General features: G+C 42.2%; 2 protein-coding genes across 2 annotated transcripts in view; both read left to right on the top strand.

The window, feature by feature from the left end:
• The window catches only part of LOC306921270 (extracellular calcium-sensing receptor-like), a gene marked incomplete at both ends in the record, with an annotated part of 291,036 nt that overhangs the window by 54,802 nt on the left and 221,239 nt on the right, over positions 1 to 14,995 (top strand). The window lies entirely within an intron of this gene.
• trim2a (tripartite motif containing 2a) overlaps positions 950 to 14,995 on the top strand; it is a 29,889-nt gene continuing 15,843 nt past the window's right edge. Inside the window, exons 1-5 of the mRNA XM_079499183.1 lie at positions 950 to 1,047; positions 9,106 to 9,284; positions 12,142 to 12,385; positions 12,551 to 12,702; positions 13,339 to 13,519. Of these exons, the coding sequence (XP_079355309.1) occupies positions 9,151 to 9,284; positions 12,142 to 12,385; positions 12,551 to 12,702; positions 13,339 to 13,519 (711 nt within the window). The 5' untranslated portion in view covers positions 950 to 1,047; positions 9,106 to 9,150. The remainder of the gene's footprint in view (positions 1,048 to 9,105; positions 9,285 to 12,141; positions 12,386 to 12,550; positions 12,703 to 13,338; positions 13,520 to 14,995) is intronic.

Consider the following 14,995-nt stretch of genomic DNA (forward strand, 5'->3'; position numbering starts at 1 on the left):
CGAATGTACAGCTTGTAGACCTGCTATTTTTGAAAGATGTTGATACATTTTGAAAAATCAGACCCGTCTGAAGTGAGTGGTACTGTACTGTACTGTACTGTACTGTACTGTACTGTACTGTACTGTACTGTACTGTACTGTACTGTACTGTACTGTACTGTACTGTACTGTACTGTACTGTACTGTACAAGCCCTCCTCCCTGACCTGTGTGTCTGTGTTAGGCTGTGCAACAGTGACACTTGGTGGTGATTGGTGAACAAACGCTATAACACTATTTTCATGCTCGGACACATCCAGGGACACTGGGACAGACGAACCCAGGGACCCAGCCACACACATACTGTTAGCTGTCTATAGGAGTGGTTGCACCACTCAAAAAGGGATATTCTGCATAATGACTTTTGGTGCTTTAATTTAGTTTTACTCAAGCAAAATCTTTAATACAGCACTTTTAGGCAGAAATACACTAATAATATAATTTGTCATTATATTACACAACTCTGTTACATGTAAATAGTTACTCCCCCCCCCCCCCCCCTGTAAACAAACACCCAGTATCTCATTGAACATGTCTACCATATAGGGTGGTCCACTCTTATCTGGCTGTGTGTCTGTCTGTCACTTGTTTGTATTTTGGAAGTGGTAGGGCTGGCAGGGTCATCATTGTTTGCGGTGACATGGCATTTTGTGTTGGCAGGGGAGTGTATACATGCACCGGAGTGGGAACCATTACAGAAAAGAATAGATAATGGAGAGAGAGACACTGACACACACACACACACACACACACACACACACACACACACACACACACAGAGAGAGAGACAGAGGGAGAGATAGACAGCGAGTGAGAGAGAGAGAGTGAAATGGGGACAGAGAACTGGGTGGGAGAAACAGCTGAGGTCAGTTCTCTGGAAAGATACAGTATGAGAATGGAGAGAGAACAGAGTGGGACGAACGCTGCAGCAGCCATGCTGGTGTCGGGCCAGTCCAACCATCATAATGGAACCATCTACAACACCTTAGTAGAACTGTCTGTCACACAGGTGAGTGTATTTAGTGGCTATAATGTGTTCTGTGCTTTAAAACGGATACAGGAACAGTGGACGCCTAAACTTTGTGGGCACTTAGTCTCTCGTAGTATGATCAAGTAGGGCTTTAATTTTGGGGGAAAAAAACAATAGTTCAAATATGGAGATAGGTTTCTGGCCGACAGCAACGACATGTTGATTTGTCCAGTAGTATCTATACTCTGACTCGAGGACTGGGATTGAGTACTTCAACTGCCTAATGAGTTTTCTGGCATGTTTACAGTGTTGTGTTAGATTATTAGACCAACGCTGACCTCAACAGTGTGTAATGTGTTAATTACATGGGTGTGTGTGTAGTACGGTCCAATACAAGAAGATAGGTTACAGTACCAGGGTGTTGTTTAAATGCTGTGTGTGTGCGTGCACTGTGCATGTGACATCAGGCTGTATTACTGAATCGAGGCTTTATTTCTTGACATGAGATTTGTCCTCATGTTACACTTTGTGGAAAGGTATTCCATCTGTAGCTTACATAGCTGGTATACAATTTTGTCTCTGTTTACTGACCCAAAAAGTATTTCCAAGCAGGGCTTTTTGGGGTTTTTTCCTGTAACGCTTTCTGTGGCTGCTCAGGTTTCTGAACTCTGCCATGCTATTGTTCTGTGTAGCTGTGTTTGAATTGCAGTCCAAAGTGACTTTTTCCTCAGGTAAAAGTAATACCACAATGAAGAATATATTATTTTACAAGTAAAAGGCATGTATTTATAATATTACTTAGTACTTAGTACTGCAATCAAAAATACTTACAGTACTGAAAGTAAAAGTACTCAAGTAGATTGTCCCATAATTTCAGTGCTTAGTCAACATCTTTAAAAGAAATAGCAGATCTACAATCTCACAATGCATTGCTGCTTCACCAATGAAAACCCATTGAAGTTCCCAAACTGCACACATAGTAACCTACATTACATAGCTGAACATTGGACAGGGAGGACATGCTGTTATGGACTGTGTCTGTGTCTTCACACAACAGGGTGAACTTTCATGGTCTTTTCTCTAGAGTGACACATCTCTCTCTCTCTCTCTCTCCTCTCTCTCTCTCTCTCTCTCTCTCTCTCTCTCTCTCTCTCTGAACATGACACACACACACACACACACACACACACACACACGTTGATATTGCTATACTTGTGAGGACATAAAAACTTTTTTACAAGTTATAACAATTATATAAATGTCGTTTTTCAGACAGAAACGCTTTCAGGGCCAGATTAACCCTTTGTGGTGCCCCTGTCTACGGACCGTTTCAGTCTGTGCATTAATTAAGCCAGGACTGCTAAAAGTCAAATAATCACTAAGAACATGATCTATAGTTGCAGCCGTTCATACTTTAGGTGAAAGAGAGACATGCCACACATCACTGTTCTGTCCAACTAGTCTGGGGTTAGTCAGTGTTCTGTGCATTGTGTCTGCTCTTCGGGAGGGTCATCCTGCGGTCAACATGGCTCTCCTTCACACTCTAAAGAAACCATGCCACTGACTAGAGGAGATGGATTCTTTTTTTCATGCATCCTGGCAGAGAAGCCTTGTGGCGTGCACACAATGTGACTGGATGCAGAAATATAAAGGCCTCATTCAGGACATTTGCGGTTATTGTTTTTCCTCTCCTTTGGTCACACCCTCGGGTCCTCTCTGTGTGATATACGCAAGTTTAAAGTTGATCGGTCGAACAGAGATTCTGTGCATTTACGTTATTATCCCATATTGTGCTGATCAGAGCAGTGTGTGTGTGTGTGTGTGTGTGTGTGTGTGTGTGTGTGTGCATGTGCGTGTGCGTGTGTGCGTGCGTGCATGATGACAGACTACTTTACAATATGGCAAACCTTTTCATACAGCATTACTGTATCACTCACATTATCAAATATTGCATGTGCGTTACAAATATGGACTCAAGGCAGACTATTTCACTGTTACATTAGAAGCATTTAACATTTGAGTACATACAGATGGAATGCACGTATGTACTCAAATGGTACATATGAATTACTAATAATAACTTTGTGTCGACTTTCCTCCAAACCATTAACATAATGCTGCCTTTTAAGTATGTTGCCCATGTGTGCTCTTCTCTAGAGGCAATTTTAATATAGGATAGTCTATCTATCCTTAGCTGCTGTAATGCCATGGCAACTGAATGCCCCCCGCGGGATCAATAAAGGTCTATCTATCTATGAGAGGGTCTGTGGTTATAGTCAGCAGTACTTTGTTGTTTCCCCTCCACATTTATCTCTTTCACTTTCAGCGTTCTTTCAGTGCTCCATAGATTCCATCCAGGCCTGGATTTGCTCGGGGGGGGGGTGCATGCCCTTGAGCTTATGTATCTGCGATTCATGTTATTTACTTATTTCTCATATGAAGAAGCATATATAGGGCTCAAAGGAGTAGCTTATTTTCTATCATTATACACCCCCCATGAAGCCTTGAGTTCATGGAGATTGTTTTAGCTCTTGTCTCATTTCTGAGCCAATAATTTGATGATCGACTTAGTCTCTGGTACTTAATGAGTCTCCTACTGAGTTTCATACTGACCGATGACCCGGTCATCAAATTATTGTCTCAGGAATGCGACAAAAACTAAATAATCTGCGTAAATTCAAGGCTTCAAGGGGTGTATAACTGACAATTTTTTGGGGTGAACTACTCCTTTAAGCGGTTAGGAAAATGGTTTTCTTTTTAAACAAATCAAACCCTGATCCCAGTCTCCCCCTCCTTTCCCTGTGTCTCTATCACTCTCTCACTCCTTCTTTCCAATTCGTCCTCTCCCCCTCCTATCCTCCCTCCCTTCTCACTTGTTCTTTCCCCCCTCTCTGCCTCTGTGTTCCTCTCTCCTCCCTCCCTCTCTGTCTTTTGGCGCTCTCATCAATGCACATTCACACGTTCAGTGAGTCAGCAGGATGGTAACGCACGCACGCACGCACGCACGCACGCACGCACGCACGCACGCACGCACGCACGCACGCACGCACGCACGCACGCACACACACACACACACACACACACACACACGCACACAGACAGAGGGTACCAGGCCAGCACAACATCGTTCTGTCTGTCGGCCAATAGCAGCTCACCGTGCCGCACATGCTCCTAGTGCTGCAGTGAGACAGCACTTATACTGACAGAGAGAGAGAGAGAGAGAGAGAGAGAGAGAGAGATGGGAGGAGAGAGAAAAGATGCTGTAAGAATTGGCTCAGAGCTGCATTCCATCTGAGGTTGCCCGACCCCCTCTCCATCTCTCTCTCTCTGCCTCATGTGCTGCACACACTCCTACCCCCCCCCCCCCCCCCCCACACACACACACACACACACACACACACACACACACACACACACACACACACACAGACACTGGATCTCTCTGCACACACGTCATCTGCTGTTTGTGTCGGAGTTTCAGCTGGGAGCTCCTCTGGCCCACACTGACTTGTTGACCGCTGTGGATGCCTGCTTCTGTCCGTCCGTCTGTCCTGTCCAGTCAGTCAGTCCGACTGTCCAGTCCGTCCATCTGTCCAGTCAGTCAGTCAGTCAGTCAGTAAGTCAGTCAGTCAGTCAGTAAGTCAGTCAGTCAGTCAGTCAGTCAGTCAGTCAGTCAGTCAGTCAGTCCTGATATGGAGGAAGCGTGCGTCTCGGATGCCGAGTCCCGGACTGCAGGACGCCTGTTGATTGGTTCATAAATGCATCTCTGTGCTGTAAGTCACCGGTACGTCTCGTTCAGACCAGACATGACATTTTTCCAGTGATGTCATATCTTTCACCCCAGGCTGAGCTCACTGTCGTAGCCTTGTTGCAAAGTACGACAGAACATAAGTGAAAAAAAGCATCCGTGTTTATGCTATTTAGATTATTTAGCATGTTGTTTAGATGCTATAGTTGATTGATTGCCTGGTATCCTATAGTTTCAAATGTACAGAATGTAATTTACATAGCATGTTGTTTAAATGCTGTAGTTTATTGATCAGCATGGTAGTTTCAAATGTACAGAATGTTTTTAAGATAGCATGTTGTTTAACAGATGCTGGGTTAATCGTTTACCTGATATCCTAGTTTCTTTGAGGCACTACAATGTTCTCTCTGCACTCTGTTTTTGTGATTTACCTTGATTTATTGGTTGGAGTTCATGCTTACTCTGCTCGTAAATCACTCTGGATTAGAGCGTCTGCTAAACAGGCCTAAATTGTCCAGTGATCATAACCAAAGCATAGATAAGTCCCCTCAGTGCATGTATGTCACACTGTCCTGGTCACTGATGTGCGGTGGCTGCGTTCCGCTGTGTAGCAGATTACTGTCGCTTCATGTCAGCTGGGCTCTGGTGTGCTTACATAAGAGGACTGTGGCTGCCTGGCATCGTTTAGCTCACTGGTTCCCAAATCCCAACGTCAGGTCCGGGTACCACCAAGGGGTCCAAATGGATCTCTTTATTTATTTTTAACCTTTATTTAACCCATTAAAAAAAGCATTCTAAATCAGTAGTTCTCATATTTTCAAGATTTTCCAAGAATGTTCAAAAACAGCAGATTTTCTGCGAGCTTGTAGATCTGCTATTTTTTTTTATAGCCAACGCTAAATCTAAACTGACACAGATGCTTTCCCCACAAGACAAACTAAGAGCAAATTCTTATTTACAATAAAGCAAAAGACCTAGCAAAAGACAAGGCCTTTTGCGGGAGAAGTGAAATAGGGGTTTAAAGACATCAATCACGTTAAAAGAAAATGAACACAACTGTTTGTGTTCATTTGCTTTTAACCTGATTGATTTCTTGAAGCAAATGAACGCAAACAGTTCCATTTGTACACTCTGAGGAGATCAAGGCAAGAATTAAAAGCTCTGAGGATCTTACAGTATAGATTGGGGGTACCGTAATGGCATCAAGTGGAGGTCTGTGGGCCTAAATGCATATCAAACCGGGGGTCCTAGAAATGACAAAGGTTGATAAACACATGTTTATCTGGCTGACGGGGGGCTTCCGGACCAGCTGGTCTGGTATGGCATCAGATGGCTGGTGTTGTTGTTGTGTCTGTGTGCAGGATTTATGAAACTGCTTTGATCGTCTATTGTATCATTCATATAGCATGCTCTGATTATCTGCCTTCACTGCAGCACTCTGACTCGTGTGTGTGTGTGTGGTGTGTGTGTGTGTGTGTGTGTGTGTGTGTGTGTGTGTGTGTGTGTGTGTGTGTGTGTGTGTGTGTGTGTGTGTGTGTGTGTGTGTGTGTGTGTGTGTGTGTGTGCATGTTGAATGAATGATTGGTTGTGTTCATTTTTAATTATGTTAAGTAATAGTTTACCAGACCATATTTATGAATCGGTAACATATTATATAACTGATTGACAGCTTTGGAAAGGCTAACTTGGGGAAGAGGATGATACACTACGTAGTTTATGAATGAAAAGAGACATCCTGACTGCTTTCATTACCATAATGATTGAATTTGTGTGCACACAGTAATATCCTGAGTGTTAATGTAATTCAGAGAGTACAAATGAAACCAAATGTACCCTTACAGTTCTGCATGTACCTCAGAGATTACACTACTGCAAGCAAACATTTGGGGGTTCTCAAAGTTTGTTTTTATATCAGGAACCCATTTAGGGAGACATTGTTTTTGGTGAGCCACACTTAATTAGTAGTGCAATTACAAAGCATTTAAATGAAGCATGTATAAACCAATAAGGATAAAGCATTGGTAGCCTTGAATAGGAATATTTATTAGATAAGACATTCAACACTATGATTCATATGGTGTCTCATCAAGTTTAAAAGCTACAGAAAAGCGTTTCTGTACAATACAATATCACCTCTGTGGGATGAAACCTCATTATGTCTAAAACTGTTACTTTTCAGGACTCATATTCAAAAGCTTGTGTGACGCTGTAGTATGATCAAGTAGGGCCTTATGAAAGAGGCAGAGAGAGAGAGAGTGACAGGATACAGCGATGAAAGGAGGAGCAGAGAGATAATTTCCCCGTGGGCGCTGACATACATTCCCTTTTAAACACCCGGTTCTCCTCTCCGGAGACTGGAGGATGAAGGTCCTCTCCAATGCACTGACACCAGAGAAGATGCTACTGTGGAGGCGTGGTGGCGCTGTCTGTGGTGCTGTCGCCTCACAGCTAGAAGGTCCCAGGTTCGATTCTCGCCGGGGACGATGGGGGCGTGTTCTCTCCTTCGCGTCATCAGCACCCATACACATAATACACAATTATGATCAATGGTGTCAATGCTGCATGCAAGTCCAACAAAATAATCTATGGACAAATGTATCAAAAACCGTGGGGATGAAATTATGAAATGGACTTTCATGATAATCCAGCCGATAACTTGAGAGGTGTTGCGCTGACAACACATCGCATCAATTAGCGCGTTCAGGTTTCGGTATCCAGCTTTGGAATTAAGGTCAGGTTGTTCTATAGATAAAATAGGCTCTCTCTCCCCCATTCTCTCCCTCTCTTCCTCCTTCTCTCTCACACTCTCCCTCCCTCTCTCGCTTTCTCTCTCTCTGTCCGTCTCTTTCTATCTCTCTGTCTGTCTGTCACTCTGTGTCTATCTTTGAATTGAATATGTGTATTGACATTTTTAAATGTACACAGTGCAACTCTCTCTCTCTGTGTCCCTGTCTGATCAAAGTCCTGTCTGACTGACATCACTCACAACAGAAACCGTTGGCCGAACAATGCATGGTGCTTAGTGCTGACGTCAGCGATCTGAGGCATTTCATCTTCATGTACTAATAACACAGATGGAGGGTTTATACCCAGCAGGGTGCCTGTATGTGTTCAACAGCGGGGTGGCTGCTGGCCCCCTGTGAAGCGCCTGCTCTCATCAACTCTGTCATGCTGCGTTCACATTGGCCACTACAAGTTACAGGCGATGCATTTTCAATGGAAGCCATGAAGATTCATAGGCCAGGGCATAGCAGTGGAAGCCATTTTATGGTTCCACTCAAATGTATTGATATAAATAAGTGTAATTATCCAGGATCCTGGTGAATCATGACCATACAACATTTGAGGGTATTTATTAAACGTAGTATATTATATTATATAAATATTCTTCACATAATCAAATGTTTTATGGTTGATTCACCAGGAGGCTGGATGGCTTGATTCTAGGCTCAAATGAATTGATCTAAATATTTTTGGAAATCTCTATGGGAAAACATGTATGGAATGTATTTGAGTGGAACCATAAAATGGCTGCCACTGCTATGATCTAAGAGCCCTATACAGGCTATACCATTAATTTTCACTCACCTTCTCTCTTCACACAAGTCCTGCTTGTAATGGAAAACTAATTACAGTATATCCGTCAACCAGTTCCGTGTTCTTTTTAACCATCGGCTTTATATTTTCCATTATATTATTCTCATATCAATGGACCCAAATGGACGGGTCCATTTGGTTCCATTCGTACACTGAGTTAAGTTAGCCGTCGTAAAAGGTATTTGTGGGGTGTTTGTAGTTGAAGTTCAACCTTGCGGTCCCAGCAGGTCCATCTGTTTGTTCGTTTGTTTGTCTGTTTTTGTCCGTTTCCTGTGTCCTAGTGTGAGGAAGGAAAAGGCTCATCTTTAAATTGCCTGTCACTGCTTTGATCTCCACTGGTCACAAATCATTCTCTCTCTCTCTCTCTCTCTCTCTCTCTCTCTCTCTCTATATATATATATATATATATATATATACAAGCTCTCAATGTGGTATATTTTTTTAAAGGTTAGAGCATTTGAAGTGGTCAAACTAGTACTATTTTTAGAAGCACCTTCCATAAAAAACATAATGTCTCGGATATTTATGTTAAACATCAGAAACAATCTTGCTAAAACGTCAATTTACATACATTATTGTGTCGGAAACAGCGTGACAGAGTGGGGCCTCCTTTCACACTGTTTTGCAAATCGCACATTGGAACACAATTCTTCAGTCGTGAGATTGGATTTTGGATTTGTAACCCAAGGTCTCTCTCTCTCTCTCTCTCTCTCTCCCTCTCTCTCTCTCTCTCTCCCTCTCTCTCTCGGCAGGGTGCAGGCTGAGTGGCAGAAGGAACGGTGCGTCAGGGTCTTAGGATGGACAGTGAAGGCTCAGCTCTACCCAGTCCAGTGGTGGGACAGATCGACAAACAGTTCCTGATCTGTAGCATCTGCCTGGACCGATACCACCTCCCCAAAGTGCTGCCCTGTCTGCACACCTTCTGCGAGAGGTGAGTCACCACCATGCCCACTTTTTTTTTTATTACGCTATTATGCATTGTTGTACATTAATTGTTAAAATCTACTTTCAATCTGGCGTCCCCATTTTGGGCATTATAGGTGTACGTTTTAATTTTTCAATTTGATTTAATTTATTGTTTTCAAAATAATTAAATTTGGGTTTTTTTCCTCCTCAATTTGACGTTATTTTTCACAATATTTATCTGTGGAACCGAGTCAAACTAAATGTAATGCCTCGACTCCTACATTCCAAGTGCTTGTTAGGGTGGGGGGTCTCCAATTCAAATATGATTATTTGGGGGGTCACGGCCAGAAAAAAGTTCTGACCACTGCCCTATATGGCTCTATAATAAGCCCCCTCCTGTTTATTTTAAAAAAAAATTAAAAACGTCTTTGGGAGAGATTGACATATTTTGTGTACAGTGAAATATTACATAAATGTAAGGTGCTATACAGTCACAATGTAATTCAGGGGTGCCGTGGATCAAAAGGTTATTTACAGGGATGCCCTGAGCTAAAAAAGTTTGAGAGCCACTGCTTTGGCCAAGGGTTCCCAAACCTTTCAGGAATTGGGGACCCCCCACCCTGAGAAACACATACATTTACTTTGACTCGGTTCCACAGATAAATATTCAGAAAATAGCCGAACTACAAGGTCACACCGCTGTGAGTGCGAGGTGTTGTGAGCTTGTACTATTTTCACAATGTTTGCTTCTTTCTTACTTCATATTAAAGTGTAACTTTAGAAATGTACACTTATGCTATCTTGGTTTGTTTACTGTTGAGTGAGAAAACAATTTTGCACATTAAGCTAATCAGCAGGGGACCCCCCAAAATAACTTGGGTCCCGACCCCCAGTTTGGGAACCACTGTTTTCGGCCACAGGCCCCCCTTTGATACAAATCTGATCTCCAGGACCCCTGCAGTCTACACTATAACATCCTAGCTGTGTTCATTTAACCAGAGAGTGTACAAATGGAATGTTTTCATTTGTTCACTCTCTGAGTTACAGACCTGTAAGCGTTCCATTTGGACCAGCAGTGGTCCCCCGACCCTACATTGAGAAACAGTGGCACTGGCGCATGGCTCTGCAGGGCGTTTATGATCAACCAATCAAATATGTGAGACATTAATTTCTCATTAATTACACATTTCAGTTTCAGGAGGTTACAGTACAGTACGAGCCAAGTGGCCTGTGAGATGTTCCAAATGATGTCCATTAAATCTTTCTCACAGGGGTTATCATATACACTATGAATTAAGCAATATTACATGAGAGAGGGTGTGTGCTTTACTGTGAACATGCCAATAAACACGGTAAAGCCACCCTTGAGTATAATATTGCGATTATACAACAGTTACCATCAAAATAAAACATGACAAAATGTATTCATATTGCTGGGCATTTCTCTCTCAAAATAACAACATGATAACAGACAGCGAGTGTTATCTGTGTTATCCTGGAAATACATGGGGTCCATCTGTTCCTGTTTACTCAGCCACGCTGGACAACTTGTCACAAACTGACAATGAGAGAAACAAAACATAATAGTTTTGTGTCTCAATCTCATTTTAATCAAGACATTCAATAGAAATGCATTTTTATGCCAGATTTAGCTACTACGTCTGTAAACTTCTCATGCAAACTGTAGCGAGCAACACATTTTGAGCTTGTAGATCTGTTACTTTTGGTATTTTTTTATTTGAATCCTGAGAAGTATAACAGTTTTGAACATAATGAGGTCTCCACTCGACAGAGATGATATACAGTGTTTAGTGTATGAGAAGGCATACTAACACACTCATTTCTATTACATTTTTGTCATTTCTTATTCCTATTTAAGATTAATGATCTTAAACTCAAATTTATATATATTATATCTAGTTTCATCATGCCGGTGTCGGATACAGAAACAATAACAAATTATAACATAACACTGTTGATTTCACACTACATATCCAGCCTTTAAAATAATGTGGTGTTCTACCTTTAAAACACACTGTTCATGATACAGGACCATACATGCACTCCCCTATCTGTGTGTGTGTGTGTGTGTGTGTGTGTGTGTGTGTGTGTGTGTGTGTGTGTGTGTGTGTGTGTGTGTGTGTGTGTGTGTGTGTGTGTGTGTGTGTGTGTGTGTGTGTGTGTGTGTGTGTGTGTGTGTGTGTGTGTCAGCCTGTCTGAATGACACTCTCTATTCTCGACACAATTGGGACATTCTGGAGCCTGTCTCTGCCTGGTGACACCCCCCCCCAACATGCACACGCTCGCACGCACGCACGCACGCACGCACGCACGCACGCACGCACACACGCACACACACACGTACACACACACACACACACACACACACACACACACACACACACACACACACACACACACACACTGCAAGATCCTTCCTCAGTGTTTTGCAGAAATAAGTGCTGGCTATACCTAATATTGTGATCCATACAATACATGAAAAGACATTTCCAGGGTAAAAGAAAAGTATATTTGTCATACGTTTTAAAAGTGTGTCCTGTGTGTGTGCAGGTATCTACAGAACTACATATCCCAGTATGTCCTGTGTGTGTGCAGGTGTCTACAGAACTACATATCCCAGTATGTCCTGTGTGTGTGCAGGTGTCTACAGAACTACATATCCCAGTGTGTCCTGTGTGTGCAGGTGTCTACAGAACTACATATCCCAGTGTGTCCTGTGTGTGTGCAGGTGTCTACAGAACTACATCCCAGTGTGTCCTGTGTGTGTGCAGGTGTCTACAGAACTACATATCCCAGTGTGTCCTGTGTGTGTGCAGGTGTCTACAGAACTACATATCCCAGTGTGTCCTGTGTGTGTGCAGGTGTCTACAGAACTACATCCCAGCCCACAGTCTGACGCTGTCGTGTCCGGTGTGCCGCCGGACCTCCATCCTGCCAGAGAGGGGCGTGGCGGCCCTACAGAGCAACTTCTTCATCACCAACCTGATGGACGTGCTGCAGAGACCCCCGGCAGACAGCTGCAACAGCCAGGAGACCCCCACCCTGGACCCCATCACCTCTGTGGCTGCAGGGCAGCCGCTGTCCTGCCCCAACCATGCAGGAAACGTAAGACACACAGGCTTAGGCAGGCATTGATTGATTGATTGATTAATTGATTAATTGATTAATTGATTAATTGATTAATTGATTAATTGATTGATTGGTTGATTGATTGATTCATATTGTGATCCATACAATATACAATACAATATTGTTGTTGTGGTTGCCCAGGTGATGGAGTTCTACTGTCCTCCGTGTGAGACAGCCATGTGTTCAGAGTGTACGAGTGGCGAGCATGCAGAGCATCCCACCGTGCCGCTCAGAGACGTGGTGGAGCAGCACAAGGCATCGCTGCACGCACAGCTGGACGCCGTCAAGAAAAGGTACCGTCCTCGTCACCGTCATCGCCATCATTAGCATTCAATTGCACCATTGTTTTGATTGATTAATTGAATACTTTATTTGTCAGAAATATAAACAGCTGGAGGTACAGTCAGACATTTAGGCTAAAAGGATAACAAAGAAAGGTCCAGGGGACTTGTCCATTGAGGTCCTACTGTAATGTAATGTTAACATGTAATGTTAGTCTCTGAAGCCAGACAACTACCGGTATTCCACAATCTCTAAATGCTATAGCAGTGTTTCCCAAACAATGGTCCGGGACCCAGTTTCCTGAAAAACCTATGTTTCTACTGTGTATATTTTAGCCTCACAGTGGCCAGACACAAATCTGCCGGTGCAAAAAAAAGAAATTGCCCTTGGCGGATTACACACAGTGTTATATTAGTACAGCCAATCCAGGCTAGTGTGTATATACAGCTAAAATCTAAACTGACACAGATGCTTTCCTGGTACTTTGTCATACTACTACAGTGTCACACAAAAGTAGCAAAAATAGCTGACCTACAAGCTCACAGCACGTGTAGATCTGCTATTTCTGAATGAATGATTACGTGGAAGTAACAGTTTTCCCACCCGACAGAGACGATATGATAAACTACTGTAATGTGTGACCCCAGGCTGCCAGAGATAGACTCCGCCCTGCAGACGCTGTCGGAGATCCTGCAGCAGCTGACAAATCAGAAGAGCTCCATGGAGGAGAACATCCACACCACGTTTGACGAGCTCCAGAAGACCCTCAACGTCCGCAAGAGTGTCCTCCTGATGGAGCTGGAGGTCAACTATGGCCTCAAGCAGAAGGTCAGCCTCACATAATATAACCACACTTTATTTCAACCCTTGTTTACTCCCATTTTAGTCCAGTTATTCCAATTCAAGCAGGGTTTCCACGGTCATGACATTTCTGGAAATATTTTGAAATTCAAATTCAAAAATCGTTTTTTTCCTGGCCTGGAAAAAGTCTGGAATTTGTCAAATATTTTGGATAAAATTTACATTACAAATTCTAGCATTACGTGAAATACGTGTTGCCAAATGTACACAGGACGTCACATGAGAAAAAGAAGAGATATGCGTGATCAGAAATCGGGGCCGATCACACCATTTTTAAATGATCGGAATCGGATCGGGAGGAAAAAAACCTGATCGGGACATCCCTAGTATCAATATTATATCCATATCATGATATTAGACTGGATATTGTCATAAGTGTTCTATAAAAATATAAATATAAAACTCGGTATCGGCAGATCAAAATCAAATGATCGGAATTGGATCGGGAGCAAAATAACGTGATCGGGATATCCCTACTTGTAGATCTGTTCTTTTTGTCACATGACTCCTTTGCTCAAGTCTGTCTTGGAGCATGTGTAAGCGCCTCATTATGGCACCATATGATTGCTATAGGCCTGGAACTGGGGTTGAATACTTTGAAAAGTTTTGAAAATGAATTGTTAAAAATGTGTGGGAATCCTTTTAAAGGTACTGTAATTGATATCTTTTTTTTGTTTTCTATATTCTGATAGTCATTGCTATACAGTGTTTGTTCAGTAACAGCGGTCTCCTCTTCTCTCGAGCTCTTTAGTAGACAACATTTTCAGGTTTTCAGGTTCAATTTCATCCAATCAGAAGAGAGTACCGATTTCTCATCTTCAACTTTGTATTACTCATTTCCCTGCACGGCAAAATGACGATCAGTATAACCACTTTATCACAATTTTATACTAAGGATATTCAAAAATAGCCTATCTACAGGCTCACTGTGAGGTTGCACATCTGCTATTTTGCAGTTGTTAATATTGTTATAGTTTAAATAATGTTTAACTTGGGGGTCCTTGACATTAAAACATTTGAGAACCACTGCTTTTGCTTATCGTGGCATATTTCTGAGTGAAACAGGACAGGGAGGCGGGACATAATATTGGTAGGAATTTAATTTGAACGCTGAAATGGGGCCAACACAAGAAACATGGAGAATTACAATTAAAAGTTGAAGATTGATTGGTGACCAGTGGTGTAGCATATGTACAGTATAAACACTATGTCACTTTGTATGAATATTCAAATTTATTTTATTGATTTATTTTCTAAATTATGACAAAAATAGTCTGAATCTGAATATAAGAATATTATATATTATATATAAGTACAATATACAATGTAATGTTAAACAGCTTAATTTGCAAATAAATAAATAAAAAGTTCTTAACCAATATTATTAGGATGAGGATTAAATAATGTAAAATGGAAAGAGTTTCTCAATTAATCAATTAGTCA

Source organism: Electrona antarctica (assembly GCF_951216825.1).
Source record: "Electrona antarctica genome assembly, chromosome: 4".
Lineage (NCBI taxonomy): Eukaryota > Metazoa > Chordata > Actinopteri > Myctophiformes > Myctophidae > Electrona > Electrona antarctica.